Below are 20,110 nucleotides of genomic sequence, written 5' to 3'. Positions count from 1 at the left end.
CTCGCTCGGCGTCTAAACTCTTTGTTTAGAAAATAAAAGCATCGTGGCGTTTTGACTTGGTTTCCATGGAAACGCTCAGATTTAACGTTAGACTTTAGATACAAGCGCAAAAAGAAACGAATGAAAGCTAACAACGTTGCGTAAATCGTTGTGTAAGTCCTGCTTTGTAAATGATCTTTTACAAACAATGGAGACATCTGAGAAGACAAATAATCAAACGGTAAATCAATTATTAACAGACCGCGTAAACATAGCTTTTTTCAGTGTTAGCTAAAGTGTCGTAACTCTGCAAGATAAAGATTCCCAATCAAACCACAGCTTCTTAACTTAATCACTCTTTTCTGTTCTAAAATTATTTTTATTTCGTTTCTAATTCTAATTAAATTTAGTCTTGTTTTAATTGTTTTCGTTCAGTTGCGTTTTAACATAATTTATTTTACTTCCATTTTAATCTATTTTATTTTATTTTAAATTTAATTAAATAACTCATCAATTTATTTCATTCTATTTTATTTTTTGTTTGTTTTATTTAAAAATGAAAAGAAATTGTATAAAAAATATTTTTGTTGATCTGTTTTATTTTTCCCTGCAAGAAGACTTGAGTAGAAGAAACTGTAGAAAAATACTGCAAATTCTGTAAAAAGTTAATCAAATACTGGGTGAATATTTGTTCCTTATATTTTTATTTGTTCCTCTTTCTGTTGTCTATCAGCATGAAGCTGGACAAAGTTTATTTCCAACTGCTGTGTCAGAGGAGAAGCTGGATGAGGCCCGGAGAAAAAGCACTTTCAGCGGCTTTAGGAAGCATCTTCAGGCAACCGGAGAGAATCAGCTTCAAAGATCAGACTTCCAGCCAGGAAGCATCATCGTTCAGAGCAAAGCTGCAGAACAGTGAGGAAAAAAAATTAATAAAACACTTATCTGGAGTAGAAAATTATCTTAGCTTCATTGTTTTTATTTGTTATTGCAACATTTGCTGATGACATTTGATACATACTTAGGATTTACTGAAATTGTTTCCAGCAAAGATTTTAGCTTTAAACACCAGTAAACCTGCTCTGGATGATTTCTACCAAAAATATGTATAAAATGTGTAATACTTAATCATAATATGATGGCTTTAATTAATAATTGAAGCTTATCATGTTTCTTTGAACAGTTACATAAAAGGAAAAGAAGCAGTGGAGAAGTCTGAGTTTGAGAAGGCTGTGGTCTGCTTTTCCAAAGCCATCGTTCTGCGTCCTGAACTGGTGCTTCTACTGTTAGAAACATCTGAAAAACCTTTGCTTCATTAATAACTGTTCTGATTAGGTAAAACAGCTTTTTAAAAGTTTGAACGTTGCTGTTTCAGGTTCAGCTGCATGTGAGCCAGGGGGAGGCATATATTCAGCTGTGTGACTTCGAGTCAGCAGCTGAATGTTATAAACGAGCCTGTTTCCTGGAGCCTGGAGCTTACAACGCTCGTTTAGCCTTCATCTACAACCAGCTGGTAAAACATCCCACATTATTTTTCTGTTCCTGCAATGGGCCACCATTTATTACTAAACTGCAGCCACGGCCTGAGGTTTTGCAGCCTGATATTCTTCAGCGAGGACAAGAATGAACAGCAGAACCCTCATTATTTACTTTCTGATTGTTAGAGAGCCTCTGTGTTCTTCTCTTTTATGAGCTGGCTCTCAGTTCGTCCCAGGAACACTTTCATAAATGAAGCAGATTTTGGTGACACTGTATCACAAGGCTAAAGCATTAAGGAAGTACCTCACAGATCAGAATGCTGAAACGTTGGTCCTGTGGTGAGGAACCTTCTAGATATGTAATGTCTATAACAAACTGGCACCACCAGTAATTCATTGTTCACACTCTGCTGAATGTACTCCACCCATGAAGGAAAATCTGAAATCTTAAACATTCTGTTGTACCATACAGCCATTTATAAATGAACAATACTACTGAAATACAATTATAACTCTCCATGTGGCTCCAAATATTTACTATCAAATAGAAACAAGAAATGAGGATTGATGAATAATTTATCTGACTATAATCATTGCCTTCCTTCCTGACAGCTATAAACCACAATTGATCATCTATGAATGTAGAATTCTGTTCTGTTCTGTTCTGTTCTGTTCAGTTCTGTTCTGTTCTGTTCAGTTCTGTTCTGTTCTGTTCAGTTCTGTTCTGTTCTGTTCTGTTCAGTTCTGTTCTGTTCTGTTCAGTTCTGTTCAGTTCTGTTCAGTTCTGTTCTGTTCAGTTCTGTTCAGTTCTGTTCTGACTGAACCGCCTTTATGCGGTTTTCTGTTTGCTGATGTTCTCAGGGTCAGTATTTGTTTGACGGAGGCCTTTTCCTCGAGGCTCTGCAGGCGTTCAGGAACGTTGCTGAGCTGAAGCCAGACGACAGGACCTACAGAACTAGAAGGTCTGCACCATCTTCTAAAGCTGTGTGCTCTATGGGACCATCTCACTCGTTCCCGCATTATCATCCTCCGTCCCACCAACTTTCTGCTGCTCCTCCTTCATTACATCCACTAACTTTCTCCGTGGTCTTCATCTGCTCCATCTCCCTGGCAGCTCCACATTCAACATCCAATATATCCGCTGTCCTTCCTGTTCACATGTCCAAACCATCTCAGCCTTACCTCTCTAACTTCCTGTTAATTTCTCTACCTGCCTGTGTAGGACACTAGATCGTCAGATTTACACTTCATGCACATGTTCTACACCGATCCGGGATAACATTATGACCACTGACGGGGAAGTGAACATCTCTTCCTCATGCCCCCCTTTAAAGGCTGAGATTTACTGGGCTCCAAGTGAACATTTTGTCCTGAAGGTTGATGCTATGGAAGCAGAAAAAATGGACGGCATGATAGTTTCAGTTTGACAAGCATCACATCCTAAAGGCTCAGAGTATCTCTGGAACTGAAGATCTTGCAGGATAATCCTGGTCTGTAGTGGTCAATATTTATCAGTAATGGTCTAAGAAAGCAATAGTGGTTAACTGGGTCATGGACTGCCAAGGTCCACTGATGGCCACTCCACCAGATAAGCTGCTGAAGGTCAAATTGCTGAACAAGTTCATGCTGGTTGTGGTAGAACGGTGTCAGAACACACAGAGGATTGCAGTTTGTTGCATATGGGCCTGCAGTGCAGTCTGGGTAACCATGCCATCCCTGATGGCTGTGGCCTCTTTCAGCAGGACAATGCTCTCAGCAACAGAGAAGAATTGGTTCAGGAAGGCTTGAGGAGCACATCTACAAGTTTCATGCGTTGACTTGTAAAGGATCAGTGAGACGAAAAACAAGTGTGATCCATGGAGACCCCAGCTCCACACTCACAGGACTTAAAGGATCTGGTGCTAACATCTTGGTGCCACCTTCAGTGGTACCCGCTTTGGATAGGTCAGGGCAGGTAGTCATAATGTTATGCTTGAGAGGTGTGTTTTCTTTTATTAGATGCAACTTTTTGATACTAACAAATAAAAACAAGGTCACCGTTTTTAAGTCCAGCTGAGCAATATGAGGATTAAAACCCTCAGTGGCAAATTCAAAGTTTAACAAAATGCTTCAAGAAAACCATGAAGACAAACTGGGAAACATCTCATGATAGAAAATCTGTTTATTATTAACTTCAGGGTTTCTGTACAGCTGGACTCAGCTTGAATCCATTGTCTTCGGTTCCGTTTCCTGTTTCTGGTTTCAGTTTGGCCTGTCTGACAGCTGCAGGTCGACACGCCGACTGTCTGAAGGAGCTGAACGGTTTGATCACAGAGAGTCCCACTGCTGAGCTTTACGTCTTCAGAGCCCGAGTTCACAAGGTGATGAACCAGGTAACCAAGCTGCAGGGAGGTCCGCAACCGAAAGGTTCTACCCACCGAGTTTACAGGTTCTACTCTGTGGTGACGTTCTGCTTCAGGTTCATTGGACTCTTAAACACAGCTCAATGAGTGAAAGCAAATAAGGTTCACCAGAACCACAGGCTGCATTCATAGTGCAGGTGAAGAGGAAATAATGTGAAACTAGTGAGGAAGAACAGAAAATAGTTCGCTGAGTGAATCAGTCTCTCACCTTCCTGCTGTAAAGCCCTTCACTTTAAACTTTAGAGTTAGCTTAGCTTTGACTCTACAATCTCTTCACTGATGAATATCACACAGAAACCTGAGATACACCAGACAGACGTTTGGTCTGATCAGTTCTTGGTTTTGATGTGTTTAATAAATCAGTAAGAACTGATTTTTTCAGTGTCTAACCAGCTGATCACAAATCAGAACCAATCAAGGAAAATTATCTGATTGATCCTGCATCTCAAATAACAACTATCCTGATGAAATACCGCCTGATATATATTTTAATCTAATTCCAGCAGTCGCCAACAGATGTCTCATATCCATGTTTTTATGGATGAGCTTATTTGTGATTTCAGTCTGCAGCATAAAGTTGGTTTGTTTCAGGGTTTAAAATCCTTAGTTTCTTTTGTCACAGTGACTCTAAAAATCCCACATTCACATTTATATCTTCACATTTTTACAGCTGAAGCTAAAAGCTGAAATCTGTTAACATGTTCCTCATGTTCTGTAAGATTCCTTCCATGTTTTGAACTGAAAACTGGGTGATCCACCTCTGATTAAAGGAAACTCTACGTTTGATATCAATTTTTTATTCACAGTGTTGCAAATATTTTTTTGCAGTAACTTCAGGTTTTTGTGTCAGTAATGTCAGGTTTTTCTCTTTTGTCAGACATCTTGTTGTGTCCGAGACGTGAAGTCAGCGCTGGCGTTGGACCCGACGTGTCGGGAGGCCGAAGCCCTGCTGCTGCAGCTCAAGGAGGCCAGTGAGGAGGCCAGACAACAGGCTGTTCTCAGAATGCTGTCAGACAAACTGCAGGAGGCGCTCTGCTTGATCAACACCGCCCTGGAGAGCAGTCCGGAAGATGGACGGCTCTACCTGTTCAGGTGGGATTGTGGATCATCTGTGACCAGAAGATCACAAAATGAGGTCTCTTCGTTTAATTTGCATTGGAATAAACTTGTTTCCCATCAGAGGGATTCTGTACAGACGTCTTAAGGAATTTACCTCCGCCATCGAGGACCTGGTCCAGGCTGCTGAGCTCAGTGAGCTGGAGGAGAAGAAGGTCAGGAAGGTCAAAGAGGAGACAAACGAGAGCTGCTCTGTCCAAGAGGAGGTGCAGCTTCAGCTGGCTCTCACCTACAACGACTTTGCTGTCCAGTGTTTCAGCAGAGGCCTCTACGCTGAGGCCACTCTTCTTCTGAACAAGGCCATCAAGGAGGAGAAGAACCTGGCCGGCCTGTACCTGAACCGAGGAGGTGAGGTGGCTTCACCTGATCTGTATCTGTGTTTGTGAGTGTATCTGGTATCACGACGGTGAGTTTAATCCAGCTCTTCATTCTGTGGTGGACCTGGAGCTAACACTACAGACAGATATCCTGAAAACGTGGCATCCAATCCTGAAGCTGTGTGCAGAAAGCCGTTAGTTAACTGACCTGGTCCAATCAGGCATCTCTGTTCATCAGGCAACTTAAACTGATAACTAAATCCTCTTTTCTGTGATTTTATCTTTAGTCCTCCTGACAGCCGTTTGTTTCCTTGATACATAAATAGTTTTGTTCTTGCTGCGGTAACTGAGATATAGGAACATGCTTCATTCATAGAACTATCAGTTTTGATTTTATGTTTTTATTTTGCTGATGTTCTGACTGATGGAGATCTGATTATTTCTCTGTGTTACCTATGTTCTCATCCATCTTAGTTCTAGCCACATTAGGTTGGTTTATTTTAATTAGTTTAACTTGGTTCCAAACTAGATTTTGTCCCGTTGCTGCATAAATGTACCTACATTTCTACTGTGGCAGTTATGGACAGAGTTATAAACAAACATGGTGTTCCACAAGGCTCCATTCTTAGCCTCCTTTTATTTGGTAAATATAACCCCCTCTAGCTGTGATCCCAGAGTATTACAACAACTCCTACCATACTTAAAATGCTTTTTATCTGTGTGTGACCATATATCTGCAGTCTTTTACACTCAGTATTTCTATAAAACCATATCAAAGGATGGATGGGTCAGAATTTGTTCCAGCTTAATACAGAAAAGACAAAAGTCATTGTTTTCTGTCCCAAACATGTTAACAAGCTTAGAGATCAGGACTGAGTGAAATATTTAGAGCAACAGAAAGTTTATTAATAAATCAGCCTACAACCAGGGTAAAATCATGGCTAGACTAAGAGGTTTCCTGTCAAACAGGACAGGGCATACTTTAAGTTTAGTAGGTTAGAATATTGTAACAGTGTTTTTTATTAACTTTATGGGCTTCAGCTCATCAAAAAGGCTGTTGCCAGAGTCCTGACCAACACCAGGAAAGTGGATCATATAACACCGGGCCCGAAATCACTGCTGTTTGTAACGGGTTTAGAGTTAGGGTCTGTAAAGCACTCAGTGTTCTTGGACCTAGTAAACACTTCAGAACCATAAATGCCAGTGTGAGGTATGAAGCTGTTTACTCACTGTTCCCAGAACCAGAACTAAACAAAGGGAGGCAGCATTTGGTTTCTATGCTCCTTCTATGCTTTACGGTTTCTTTTAATATATATCAAATTCACATTTTACTGCTTTTTATGTTAAAATTGTTATAAATGCTTTTTTCTACAAGGGACAATATATTTCTTTTTATACAAAAAAGCTTTTCTTGAGTTAGTTATAAATAAAGTAACGTACACTCAGACACTGGATGCTTCCTCCTCAGATCTTTTCCTCCTGAGATGGAAGACTTCCTGTGGGCTGAAAGAAAAAATGTTTTTTTAATTTGTGGCAGCGAGGCTCAGTTGGTAGTTGTTCATCTTGTCACCGATGGGTTGCAGGTTTGAATCCGTCTCAGTCTTTGTGTCATTTGGAAAGACGCTTCATCCGCCTTGCCTGCTGATGGTAGTCAGAGGGCCCGGAGGCGCCGATTGTGGCGCCCAGGGCAGCCTCACTGCAGTGTGGTCTACCTCTGTCAGTGTATGAATGGGTGGATGACTGATGGTAGTGTAAAGCTCTTTGGAGTCCTCAGACTTGATAAACGCTATATAAGTGAAGGACATTTACCATTTATTGGTTCCCAACCAGTCCTGAAGGAATAAACAGCTGGTTCCGGTCCAGGTAGGGATGACATGGCAGTACATCATGGGACGCTGAGACTCTCAGCCAAACAGGAGGAACCTGAGAAACTGGATCATAATTCATTACAGTTTAATCAGAAGCAGTGCTGGTTCTGTTTCACTGTGTTCCACAGACTCTAATGAGCTTTAATGAGGTTTTAACTTTTAATAAATCAATCTGATCATTTGTTTTGAAAATATAATCTGTTAAAATGATATTAATGATTCCTTTCTGTTTAAATGCGTCATTTCTTAAAAAGTAGGTATTTTTTCCACAAATGTGACACATTTAGAACCTTTCCCCAAGTTTAACAGTGCTGCTTAACTTAGACTGATTCTGTGACCCGGTCAGTGTGTTAGTTAAACTGATTCTGTGACCCGGTCAGTGTGTTAGTTAGACTGATTCTGTGACCCGGTCAGTGTGTTAGTTAAACTGATTCTGTGACCCGGTCAGTGTGTTAGTTAAACTGATTCTGTGACCCGGTCAGTGTCTTAGTTAAACTGATTCTGTGACCCGGTCTGTGTGTTAGTTAAACTGATTCTGTGACCCGGTCAGTGTGTTAGTTAAACTGATTCTGTGACCCGGTCAGTGTGTTAGTTAAACTGATTCTGTGACCCGGTCTGTGTGTTAGTTAGACTGATTCTGTGACCCGGTCAGTGTGTTAGTTAGACTGATTCTGTGACCCGGTCAGTGTGTTAGTTAAACTGATTCTGTGACCCGGTCAGTGTGTTAGTTAGACTGATTCTGTGACCCGGTCAGTGTGTTAGTTAGACTGATTCTGTGACCCGGTCTGTGTGTTAGTTAGACTGATTCTGTGACCCGGTCAGTGTGTTAGTTAGACTGATTCTGTGACCCGGTCTGTGTGTTAGTTAAACTGATTCTGTGACCCGGTCTGTGTGTTAGACTGATTCTGTGACCCGGTCTGTGTGTTAGTTAGACTGATTCTGTGACCCGGTCAGTGTGTTAGTTAGACTGATTCTGTGACCCGGTCAGTGTGTTAGTTAAACTGATTCTGTGACCCGGTCAGTGTGTTAGTTAAACTGATTCTGTGACCCGGTCAGTGTCTTAGTTAAACTGATTCTGTGACCCGGTCTGTGTGTTAGTTAAACTGATTCTGTGACCCGGTCAGTGTGTTAGTTAAACTGATTCTGTGACCCGGTCTGTGTGTTAGTTAAACTGATTCTGTGACCCGGTCAGTGTGTTAGTTAAACTGATTCTGTGACCCGGTCTGTGTGTTAGTTAGACTGATTCTGTGACCCGGTCAGTGTGTTAGTTAGACTGATTCTGTGACCCGGTCAGTGTGTTAGTTAAACTGATTCTGTGACCCGGTCAGTGTGTTAGTTAGACTGATTCTGTGACCCGGTCAGTGTGTTAGTTAGACTGATTCTGTGACCCGGTCTGTGTGTTAGTTAGACTGATTCTGTGACCCGGTCAGTGTGTTAGTTAGACTGATTCTGTGACCCGGTCTGTGTGTTAGTTAAACTGATTCTGTGACCCGGTCTGTGTGTTAGACTGATTCTGTGACCCGGTCTGTGTGTTAGTTAGACTGATTCTGTGACCCGGTCTGTGTGTTAGTTAAACTGATTCTGTGACCCGGTCTGTGTGTTTGTTAGACTGATTCTGTGACCCGGTCTGTGTGTTTGTTAGACTGATTCTGTGACCCGGTCAGTGTGTTAGTTAGACTGATTCTGTGACCCGGTCTGTGTGTTAGTTAAACTGATTCTGTGACCCGGTCAGTGTGTTAGTTAAACCGATTCTGTGACCCGGTCTGTGTGTTTGTTAGACTGATTCTGTGACCCGGTCTGTGTGTTAGTTAAACTGATTCTGTGACCCGGTCAGTGTGTTAGTTAAACCGATTCTGTGACCCGGTCTGTGTGTTAGTTAGACTGATTCTGTGACCCGGTCAGTGTGTTAGTTAGACTGATTCTGTGACCCGGTCAGTGTGTTAGTTAGACTGATTCTGTGACCCGGTCAGTGTGTTAGTTAGACTGATTCTGTGACCCGGTCTGTGTGTTAGTTAAACTGATTCTGTGACCCGGTCAGTGTGTTAGTTAGACTGATTCTGTGACCCGGTCTGTGTGTTAGTTAAACTGATTCTGTGACCCGGTCTTTGTGTTAGTTAAACTGATTCTGTGACCCGGTCTTTGTGTTAGTTAAACTGATTCTGTGACCCGGTCTGTGTGTTAGTTAAACTGATTCTGTGACCCGGTCTTTGTGTTAGTTAAACTGATTCTGTGACCCGGTCTTTGTGTTAGTTAGACTGATTCTGTGACCCGGTCTTTGTGTTAGTTAGACTGATTCTGTGACCCGGTCTTTGTGTTAGTTAAACTGATTCTGTGACCCGGTCTTTGTGTTAGTTAAACTGATTCTGTGACCCGGTCTGTGTGTTAGTTAAACTGATTCTGTGACCCAGTCTTTGTGTTAGTTAAACTGATTCTGTGACCCGGTCTTTGTGTTAGTTAGACTGATTCTGTGACCCGGTCTTTGTGTTAGTTAGACTGATTCTGTGACCCGGTCTTTGTGTTAGTTAAACTGATTCTGTGACCCGGTCTTTGTGTTAGTTAGACTGATTCTGTGACCCGGTCTGTGTGTTAGTTAAACTGATTCTGTGACCCGGTCTTTGTGTTAGTTAGACTGATTCTGTGACCCGGTCTTTGTGTTAGTTAAACTGATTCTGTGACCCGGTCTTTGTGTTAGTTAGACTGATTCTGTGACCCGGTCTGTGTGTTAGTTAAACTGATTCTGTGACCCGGTCTTTGTGTTAGTTAAACTGATTCTGTGACCCGGTCTTTGTGTTAGTTAGACTGATTCTGTGACCCGGTCTGTGTGTTAGTTAAACTGATTCTGTGACCCGGTCTTTGTGTTAGTTAAACTGATTCTGTGACCCGGTCTTTGTGTTAGTTAAACTGATTCTGTGACCCGGTCTTTGTGTTAGTTAAACTGATTCTGTGACCCGGTCTTTGTGTTAGTTAGACTGATTCTGTGACCCGGTCTGTGTGTTAGTTAAACTGATTCTGTGACCCGGTCTTTGTGTTAGTTAGACTGATTCTGTGACCCGGTCTTTGTGTTAGTTAGACTGATTCTGTGACCCGGTCTTTGTGTTAGTTAGACTGATTCTGTGACCCGGTCTTTGTGTTAGTTAGACTGATTCTGTGACCCGGTCTGTGTGTTAGTTAAACTGATTCTGTGACCCGGTCTTTGTGTTAGTTAGACTGATTCTGTGACCCGGTCTTTGTGTTAGTTAAACTGATTCTGTGACCCGGTCTTTGTGTTAGTTAGACTGATTCTGTGACCCGGTCTGTGTGTTAGTTAAACTGATTCTGTGACCCGGTCTTTGTGTTAGTTAGACTGATTCTGTGACCCGGTCTTTGTGTTAGTTAGACTGATTCTGTGACCCGGTCTTTGTGTTAGTTAAACTGATTCTGTGACCCGGTCTTTGTGTTAGTTAGACTGATTCTGTGACCCGGTCTTTGTGTTAGTTAAACTGATTCTGTGACCCGGTCTTTGTGTTAGTTAGACTGATTCTGTGACCCGGTCTTTGTGTTAGTTAAACTGATTCTGTGACCCGGTCTTTGTGTTAGTTAGACTGATTCTGTGACCCGGTCTTTGTGTTAGTTAAACTGATTCTGTGACCCGGTCTTTGTGTTAGTTAGACTGATTCTGTGACCCGGTCTTTGTGTTAGTTAGACTGATTCTGTGACCCGGTCTTTGTGTTAGTTAGACTGATTCTGTGACCCGGTCTTTGTGTTAGTTAAACTGATTCTGTGACCCGGTCTTTGTGTTAGTTAGACTGATTCTGTGACCCGGTCTGTGTGTTAGTTAAACTGATTCTGTGACCCGGTCTTTGTGTTAGTTAGACTGATTCTGTGACCCGGTCTTTGTGTTAGTTAAACTGATTCTGTGACCCGGTCTTTGTGTTAGTTAAACTGATTCTGTGACCCGGTCTTTGTGTTAGTTAGACTGATTCTGTGACCCGGTCTTTGTGTTAGTTAAACTGATTCTGTGACCCGGTCTTTGTGTTAGTTAAACTGATTCTGTGACCCGGTCTTTGTGTTAGTTAAACTGATTCTGTGACCCGGTCTTTGTGTTAGTTAAACTGATTCTGTGACCCGGTCTTTGTGTTAGTTAAACTGATTCTGTGACCCGGTCTGTGTGTTAGTTAAACTGATTCTGTGACCCGGTCTTTGTGTTAGTTAGACTGATTCTGTGACCCGGTCTGTGTGTTAGTTAAACTGATTCTGTGACCCGGTCTTTGTGTTAGTTAAACTGATTCTGTGACCCGGTCTTTGTGTTAGTTAGACTGATTCTGTGACCCGGTCTTTGTGTTAGTTAGACTGATTCTGTGACCCGGTCTTTGTGTTAGTTAGACTGATTCTGTGACCCGGTCTTTGTGTTAGTTAGACTGATTCTGTGACCCGGTCTTTGTGTTAGTTAAACTGATTCTGTGACCCGGTCTTTGTGTTAGTTAAACTGATTCTGTGACCCGGTCTTTGTGTTAGTTAGACTGATTCTGTGACCCGGTCTTTGTGTTAGTTAAACCGATTCTGTGACCCGGTCTTTGTGTTAGTTAGACTGATTCTGTGACCCGGTCTTTGTGTTAGTTAAACTGATTCTGTGACCCGGTCTTTGTGTTAGTTAAACTGATTCTGTGACCCGGTCTTTGTGTTAGTTAGACTGATTCTGTGACCCGGTCTTTGTGTTAGTTAAACTGATTCTGTGACCCGGTCTTTGTGTTAGTTAAACTGATTCTGTGACCCGGTCTGTGTGTTAGTTAGACAGATTCTGTGACCCGGTCTTTGTGTTAGACTGATTCTGTGACCCGGTCTGTGTGTTAGACTGATTCTGTGACCCGGTCAGTGTGTTAGACTGATTCTGTGACCCGGTCAGTGTGTTAGACTGATTCTGTGACCCGGTCAGTGTGTTAGTTAGACTGATTCTGTGGCCCGGTCAGTGTGTTAGTTAAACTGATTCTGTGACCCGGTCAGTGTGTTAGTTAGACAGATTCTGTTACCCGGTCTTTGTGTTAGACTGATTCTGTGACCCGGTCTGTGTGTTAGACTGTTTCTTCAAGCAGGGCGATTGGTGTTACGCTCTTCTCGACTACCAGCAAGCTGAGGAGATGATGAGCTCTGATGAGCCCGCCGTGAGGCTCCGTCTGGCCGTCATTCACAACACATTGGGCTCTTTCTGCTTCCAGGACGGGTCAGAACCACACATTAACACATCTGGGCCTTTTAATAAAAAGTCTCTTAGATGTTTGATGGCTGTGTGTATGTCTGCAGGCGTTTCCAGGATGCCGTCGACATGTTTTCCCTGGCCATAAAGTACAACCCTACAGTCAGCCAGTACTATGAGAACAGGTCAAAGGCTCTGCGCAGGGTTCAGAACCTACGGGGGGCTAGAGAGGACTTCCTCTGCATGCTGATCTTGGACCCCAACAATGAGGAGGTCAGAAGCAGATTTTTAGAGCTCACTCAGTAAATTTGATGAAACTGTGAGTTTTGTGTCTGTTTGTTCAGGCTCCTCCGATGATGATGAATCTGTTCCCTGGCAGCACCATGTCTGAGGTGATGTCCAGCACAAAGGAACGAGCACTCCGAGCTGAGCTGACAAAAACCATCCAGGCCTGGAATTCATCTTCTGATCCACAAAGGTTAGCAGCACCAACTCTGGACAGACATCAGAAGACTATCAGCTCACTGTTACCGCTTACAGATTAAATCTCTCTTAGTCAAATATTTCCATTCGACTTGTTTTAGCCTGAATAAAACTCTGAAGAAGATGACTCTGACCGAGACGAAGACAGAGAGGGATTCAGCCAATCTGTCCGAAGCTGCGCAGGAGCTGAGCCTGTGTGTGAACATAAAGGACCTGCAGAAAATAGCAAAGGCCCTTCTGCAGGTACTGGGAGAACAATCAGGTTTGGAGACATAGCTGCTGGTTCGTTAAATGTTCCTAGATTTATTGTTAAAGTTTGTTGTGTTTAAAAGGGAACTACGCGCATGACATTTGACCCTTTTGAGGCCAGATGTCATGCATGTAGCGACGCTGCCATGCTGACTGATGTTTACTGCAGCCAGTATAAATGATATAAACAGTGCCTTAAAATGTGTTCACGCTTCTTAAACCTTTTCAAAGTTTATCACATAGTTAAGAAGTGGAAGCAAAATGACAGTTTTCAGTTTTTATTTTCTGAAATCTGTGGTGAGTATTTGTATTCAGCCCTCTTTATTCTGATACCCCTAAATAAAACCCAGCTCAATCAACTGTGTGTCGTTAAATCTGAGTAGTAATGCAGCTGTTCTGTTTCTGGCCTCAGAGGTTTGTTAGAACAACCAGCATCATGTGGACCAAGGGACACAGCAGACAGGTCAGGGAGGAAGTTCTGGAGAAGTTTAAAGCAAGATTAGGTATTAAAACAAAATCCCAAGCTTTCAGCATATCCCAGAGCTCTGATCATCTATTATTACAGACTATTACAGACCCCAAAAGACCTGCAGCAGGACCTGCAGAGAGAAGTGGTTCTACAAGGTATTGATTCAGAGGGGATGAATCCAAATACACACCACACTTTTCCAATTTTTATTTAAAGAATCTCCACTTAACAATTTTTCACTAGTTTCTTTTTTGTAAGATGAGCTCCAACATTTTGAAACCATAAAGCCCTGAGGTGGAAGTTCTGGTGACTGGATGCTGTTGACCCACTAATGTTCTGTGTCCCCGTGTGGCCAGGTGGAGGACGCTGTGGAGTCGTTCGTCCCCGACTGTCCAGTGCTGCACCACAATAGGACAGATCACACCTCAGACTGTCCACCAGCCGCATCAACGCCATCCACATCTACTCATCCACCTTCAGGAGATCCGAGCTGTCCGGGGTCTGCAACCCAGACCTGACTGAGAACAATAACCCAATTTTTCATACCCATGCAAACAGTTTAGTTATATTTACTGGTTTTTATTTTTCTACTTCTTCCAAATTTTTTAGTACCGTAATTTGCTGTTGGTTCAGTTTAGTTTACAGCAATTGTAGAATAAATAAAAAATTGTTTTCATACAATAAGTTCTACCGAAAGACCTGACCACTAAAACATTTAGAAAACCATAAATAATAAAACTAAAAATCTTCTACAAAAGAAAATGTTGGGTTGTGGAAATATTGACATATTTCTTATATTTGCATGACACAAAATTGTTGATCCTTTTGAAAATGATGCAGCATGTTCACTGAAAATAAGATAAAATTCATGCAAATCACTTCAGTTGTGAAAGGTGTGCAAGTCTCTGACTGTTTTTAACAGTGTAGCTGAACATTTTCCACTAAACAGACATGAATCAGCACAAAAACACAAAAGTCAAATTATTCAATAAACACTTGTCAAATTATTAAATTAGATCCAGAAAAAAAACAGCAATGAGTTGAACTATAAAGAAATGTCTGCAAATTTATGATTGTATCTGTAATATAACATGAAGTCCAGCAGGTGGCAGCAGATTCGTAGTTTTTGTGTGTTAGCTGTAATTTTATAGTATTCCATTTATTCTGTTTTTATTGAACTGGGAAGGTTGTATTTAGACATAACACCTCTTCATTCAGAGAGTCCTGCTCAGCTTGGTTGTGTAATAACAAACTAAACAGAACACATTAAAAAATAAACAGGCACACAAAATTACAACTGTAAAATCAGAATCAGCTTTATTACCAGGTTCGTGCATACAAACAAGGAATTTGACTCCGGTACACTTTGCTCTTTTGTTCTGTTTTTGCATTACAGAATAAACATATTTACAATTTACAATATACACATATATAATAAAAAAGGTGCATTTGCAACATCTGTATGCTGTTGTTTTGTACTCTATTGAATGTTCATCAGAGAAACAGCCTGGGGGAAGAAACTGTCTCTGTGTCGGCTGGTTTTAGTGAACAGTGCTCTGTAGCGCCACCTGAAGGTAAAGCTCTGAACAGTTTATATGCAGGGTGTGTGGGGTCTGCAGAGATTTTAGCAGCTCTTTTCTTGACCCTTGACCTGTATAAGTCCTGGATGGAGGGAAGGTCAGCTCTGAAGATTCTCTCTGCAGTCCTGATTATTCGTTGCAGTCTGGACCTGTCCTGTTTTGTGGATGATCCAAACCACACTGAGATGGATGAAGACAGGACAGACTGAATGATGGCAGTGTAGAAGATGACCAGCAGCTCCTGTGGAAGGTTGAACTTGTTGAGTTGCCTCAGGAAGTACAGTCTCTGCTGGACCTTCTTTCAAACAGTGTCTATGTGTGAAGACCATCTCAGGTCCTCAGAGATGGTGGTTCCTAAGAACCTGAAGTGGTCCACGGCCGATACAGTGTTGTTGAGGATGGTGAGGGGGGTGTATGGGGGTGGTGTTCTCCGAAAGTCCACCACCATTTCCACAGTCTTGAGTGGGTTCAGTTCTACGTAGTTCTGACTGCACCAGTGGACCAGCCGATCCACCTGCTGTCTGTATGCAGACTCATCACCGTCCTGGATCAGTCCAATGACTGTGGTGTCGTCTGCAAACTTCAGGAGTTTCACGGACGAGTCCGATGAGGTGCAGTCATTTGTGTACAGAGAGAAGAGGAGTGGGGATAGAACACACCCCTGGGGGGCACCAGTACTTATTGATCTGGATCGGGAGAAGATGCTCCCCAGTCTCACCTGCTGCTGTCGGTCCGTCAGGAAGCTGTTGATCCACTGACAGGTGGAGGCTGGGACGTTGAGCTGTGTGAGCTTCTGGTGGAAATAATACGGAAATGCTGTCCGACACATTTTACCAGCGAAAAAGCTTAGAAGAGAAGTTTATCTGAGTGCAATTCTTGGGAAATAGTTGTCTAAAAAACCTTAAAGTGATTATTTATTGCAGCTGCATAATGTCACACTGAAAAGTATATATAAAAATCCAGCCTTTAATTTGAGTACATGAATTAAATTATTTTTAATAAAATCACAGTTGCCACAATTATTGACACACCTGACATTTCCTATAAAAATAAACGTGGCTGAAACAGTTTCTTTTAGAAAACATGTTGGTTTTCTAGATTAATCAGTGTCTAGAGACTTTTAATCTACCATCCATGACTTTGTTTTTCTCTGAACTGTTAATATGACACAAAGGCTCATTTCTCTTCCTCACTTTTTAAAATGGGAAAGACTAGAGAACATGCCATTCAAGTAAAGTAGATGTGTGCTAAGCTTCACAAGTCAGCGAAATAGTACTTTAAAGCTTGTTCCAAAATATCCAGCTTTATAAAAATACAATGTTACATGATCTTTGGGATTTTGGTTTCTAATTTGTGATTATGTTTGGTTTCGTCATGCATGGGGTTCCATATACAGGTCCTTCTCAAAATATTAGCATATTGTGATAAAGTTCATTATTTTCCATAATGTCATGATGAAAATTTAACATTCATATATTTTAGATTCATTGCACACTAACTGAAATATTTCAGGTCTTTTATTGTCTTAATACGGATGATTTTGGCATACAGCTCATGAAAACCCAAAATTCCTATCTCACAAAATTAGCATATTTCATCCGACCAATAAAAGAAAAGTGTTTTTAATACAAAAAACGTCAACCTTCAAATAATCTTGTACAGTTATGCACTCAATACTTGGTCGGGAATCCTTTTGCAGAAATGACTGCTTCAATGCTGCGTGGCGTGGAGGCAATCAGCCTGTGGCACTGCTGAGGTCTTATGGAGGCCCAGGATGCTTCGATAGCGGCCTTTAGCTCATCCAGAGTGTTGGGTCTTGAGTCTCTCAACGTTCTCTTCACAATATCCCACAGATTCTCTATGGGGTTCAGGTCAGGAGAGTTGGCAGGCCAATTGAGCACAGTGATACCATGGTCAGTAAACCATTTACCAGTGGTTTTGGCACTGTGAGCAGGTGCCAGGTCGTGCTGAAAAATGAAATCTTCATCTCCATAAAGCTTTTCAGCAGATGGAAGCATGAAGTGCTCCAACATCTCCTGATAGCTAGCTGCATTGACCCTGCCCTTGATAAAACACAGTGGACCAACACCAGCAGCTGACACGGCACCCCAGACCATCACTGACTGTGGGTACTTGACACTAGACTTCTGGCATTTTGGCATTTCCTTCTCCCCAGTCTTCCTCCAGACTCTGGCACCTTGATTTCCGAATGACATGCAGAATTTGCTTTCATCCGAAAAAAATACTTTGGACCACTGAGCAACAGTCCACTGCTTCCGCAGGTCCCCCAAGGATCTTGAATCGGCCCTTCTCCACAATCTTCCTCAGGGTCCGGTCACCTCTTCTCGTTGTGCAGCGTTTTCTGCCACACTTTTTCCTTCCCACAGACTTCCCACTGAGGTGCCTTGATACAGCACTCTGGGAACAGCCTATTCATTCAGAAATTTCTTTCTGTGTCTTACCCTCTTGCTTGAGGGTGTCAATAGTGGCCTTCTGGACAGCAGTCAGGTCGGCAGTCTTACCCATGATTGGGGTTTTGAGTGATGAACCAGGCTGGGAGTTTTAAAGGCCTCAGGAATCTTTTGCAGGTGTTTAGAGTTAACTCGTTGATTCAGATGATTAGGTTCATAGCTCGTTTAGAGACCCTTTTAATGATATGCTAATTTTGTGAGATAGGAATTTTGGGTTTTCATGAGCTGTATGCCAAAATCATCCGTATTAAGACAATAAAAGACCTGAAATATTTCAGTTAGTGTGCAATAAATCTAAAATATATGAATGTTAAATTTTCATCATTACATTATGGAAAATAATGAACTTTATCACAATATGCTAATATTTTGAGAAGGACCTGTATTGTGTTGTCATTTTTGGCTTGTCTTTGATTTGATCCTGTTGTTTCCATGAGTAATCTTCATCTTTATTTTAGTCATTTTCCCTCAGCTAGCTCTGCGTGTTTCCTTACATTTGACCCATCTGTGCTTCTGTCTTCCTCTCCCGGGTTTCCTTGTTCCATTGCTCCTCGTCGTTCCTGGTTCTTCTCGGGTCAGAATGTTCTTCAGTTTTTTCATCATTAAATCACGACACCACCCTGCGCCTGCCTCTCTGAGTCCTCCTCAAACATCAAAAATCATTAAAAAAACACCCTAAGCAGTTTTAAAGGCTAGTACCTGTCAGTGAAATGCCTGCCCATGATGCTCTGTATTGACTTCTGATTCCTGATTAATATACAGTTAAAACCAGATATTTGCATACACTCTATACAAAGACGCATCATTTTTATTCTCACTGTCTGACATTAAATCAGACTAAACTTCCACTGCTTCCACTTTCACTACTGTAGTAGTGAAAACACACACACATGCACACGCACACATCGGACAAGTTGTGGCACCTCTGTGCAGTGAAAGCGCCAACATACAACACATACTAGAGACGGTCCCTGTCACTTCTGAGCTCAGAGGGCTTTCAGGTTCAGCTATCTGAGAAGGTTCTGCTTTGGACTGTAGGAGTAATATGTTTGCTTTAGTATATGGATTTGAAGGAAAGGGAAAGCAGATTCAGCAACAGTTTTTATCCAATAGCTAAACTCAACACGTCCAGAATGTTAAGCAGATGTAATAATGGGTATGTGTGTACATGTTTTTATTTTATCTTTTTACCAAGCTGCTTCCTTCTATTTTTCTATCTTACAAAAGTTATTTATTGCTCTATGCACAGACCAGATTCGTTCCCAGCTTTGTTGTGCTCGTGACAATGACTAAATAAAGGATATTCTGATTCTGCTTTGGCTGTCATGAAGGAGACCAGTACTTCAGAGCTGAAGAACATTTATTAAGTTTTCCTTGATCTTTTTTTAATCAGCCTTCAATTTGATACTCCTTACAGCACTGGACGTGCTTGACTGGATAAATGCAGAATGACTTTTAGTTGTTAAACATTTTTCTGTTGATTGTTTACAAATTTAGCAAAAGCTACAGATTTTTTTTACCTCAAACAATAATGAGATTAAAACGGAGAGAGGAAACCCAGCAGGAGAAACACCATTCAAAGTTCAAACACGTTACTAAAACTTGGACTTTATGTGATTTTATGTGATTGTGTGCAAAGGGCAATGCACTACGATTGCGTGAGATGTGCATAAAAATTTATAGCACTATTAATTTCTATAATGCCCAGTGAACCTTTGAGAACCTGTTCTGTTCAGAACCATCAACCCCTGTTATGAAACCATCCAGGCTGAAGTCCAGTGATCGGTGGTCTCAGTGTACTTCTACACAATTTGTCCAGAGTGTGTTAAAGGTGGCAAGAGGCTCAGGTCTTTTGACATGCATCCCAATGTGGGTTTCCTTTTAGAAAAGGTGGGAGTCACTATAGCAACCAGTGACACTTTCTCCCCTTTCTTTGGTCCTCACATTTTCATCATAGAGTAGCGCCCTGCCATAAAACCCTGTAAAATTTCCTTATTATTTATCCCTGAAATTAAAGTGGAAATTCCTCAAAGTAGATGTTTCTTTTAGATCGTTTGTGTAGTGAAGAACTCACAGTCCTAAAAAAGAGCAAGCAGGTCCCCAGAAACATACAGATACTCCTTAATTTAAGAGTCTGGCTCTGTCTGACTGAAGTAGGTTCCAAATTCCCGGTAAGATAAAAACATTTCTGTCAGATCTTGTTGAACTACCACCCTTTTAAATCTCATATGAAAACCTTTAGTTATTTTTCCATATTCAGAAAAAAAGACACAGTTGATCAGTTCAGATTCCCAGTTTGGTTTTCGGGAGTTTCTGTTTGTTGCCATGACAACGTTTTAAAACAGAGGTTTTTAACTGGAAATTAGAGTTCTTAACTCAGTAATCACAGGGAGCAGAACATAAATGTTACAAATCCTGCATTAAACAAAGACAACCTACAGATCCATCTGTTACATTAATAAATTCATCAATAAATAATGTTTTATCTTCCTAAATTTAGGAATTGCTGTTAGTAAATATCGATCTTGCCA

General features: G+C 41.5%; 1 protein-coding gene across 3 annotated transcripts; it reads left to right on the top strand.

The window, feature by feature from the left end:
* The first annotated feature begins 42 nt into the window (after positions 1 to 42).
* LOC124878541 (tetratricopeptide repeat protein 16-like) lies at positions 43 to 14,407 on the top strand. 3 transcript variants are annotated; one of them, XM_047382528.1, is made up of 13 exons: positions 43 to 220; positions 713 to 891; positions 1,160 to 1,250; positions 1,352 to 1,489; positions 2,316 to 2,416; positions 3,700 to 3,826; positions 4,734 to 4,948; positions 5,037 to 5,320; positions 12,210 to 12,354; positions 12,435 to 12,600; positions 12,672 to 12,805; positions 12,912 to 13,053; positions 13,885 to 14,407. In XM_047382528.1, the coding sequence occupies exons 1-13, from the start codon at positions 188 to 190 to the stop codon at positions 14,044 to 14,046; spliced, it is 1,917 nt and encodes a 638-aa protein (XP_047238484.1). In that variant the 5' UTR covers positions 43 to 187; the 3' UTR covers positions 14,047 to 14,407. The 3 variants fall into 3 exon arrangements, with proteins under 3 accessions (XP_047238484.1, XP_047238485.1, XP_047238486.1); XM_047382529.1 differs by having other exon boundaries at positions 12,912 to 13,072; XM_047382530.1 differs by lacking the exon at positions 13,885 to 14,407 and having other exon boundaries at positions 12,884 to 13,020.
* The last annotated feature ends 5,703 nt before the right edge of the window (positions 14,408 to 20,110 follow it).

The sequence above is a fragment of the Girardinichthys multiradiatus genome, chromosome 12, assembly GCF_021462225.1.
Source record: "Girardinichthys multiradiatus isolate DD_20200921_A chromosome 12, DD_fGirMul_XY1, whole genome shotgun sequence".
Lineage (NCBI taxonomy): Eukaryota > Metazoa > Chordata > Actinopteri > Cyprinodontiformes > Goodeidae > Girardinichthys > Girardinichthys multiradiatus.
This window is presented reverse-complemented; position numbering and strand designations above follow the sequence as displayed.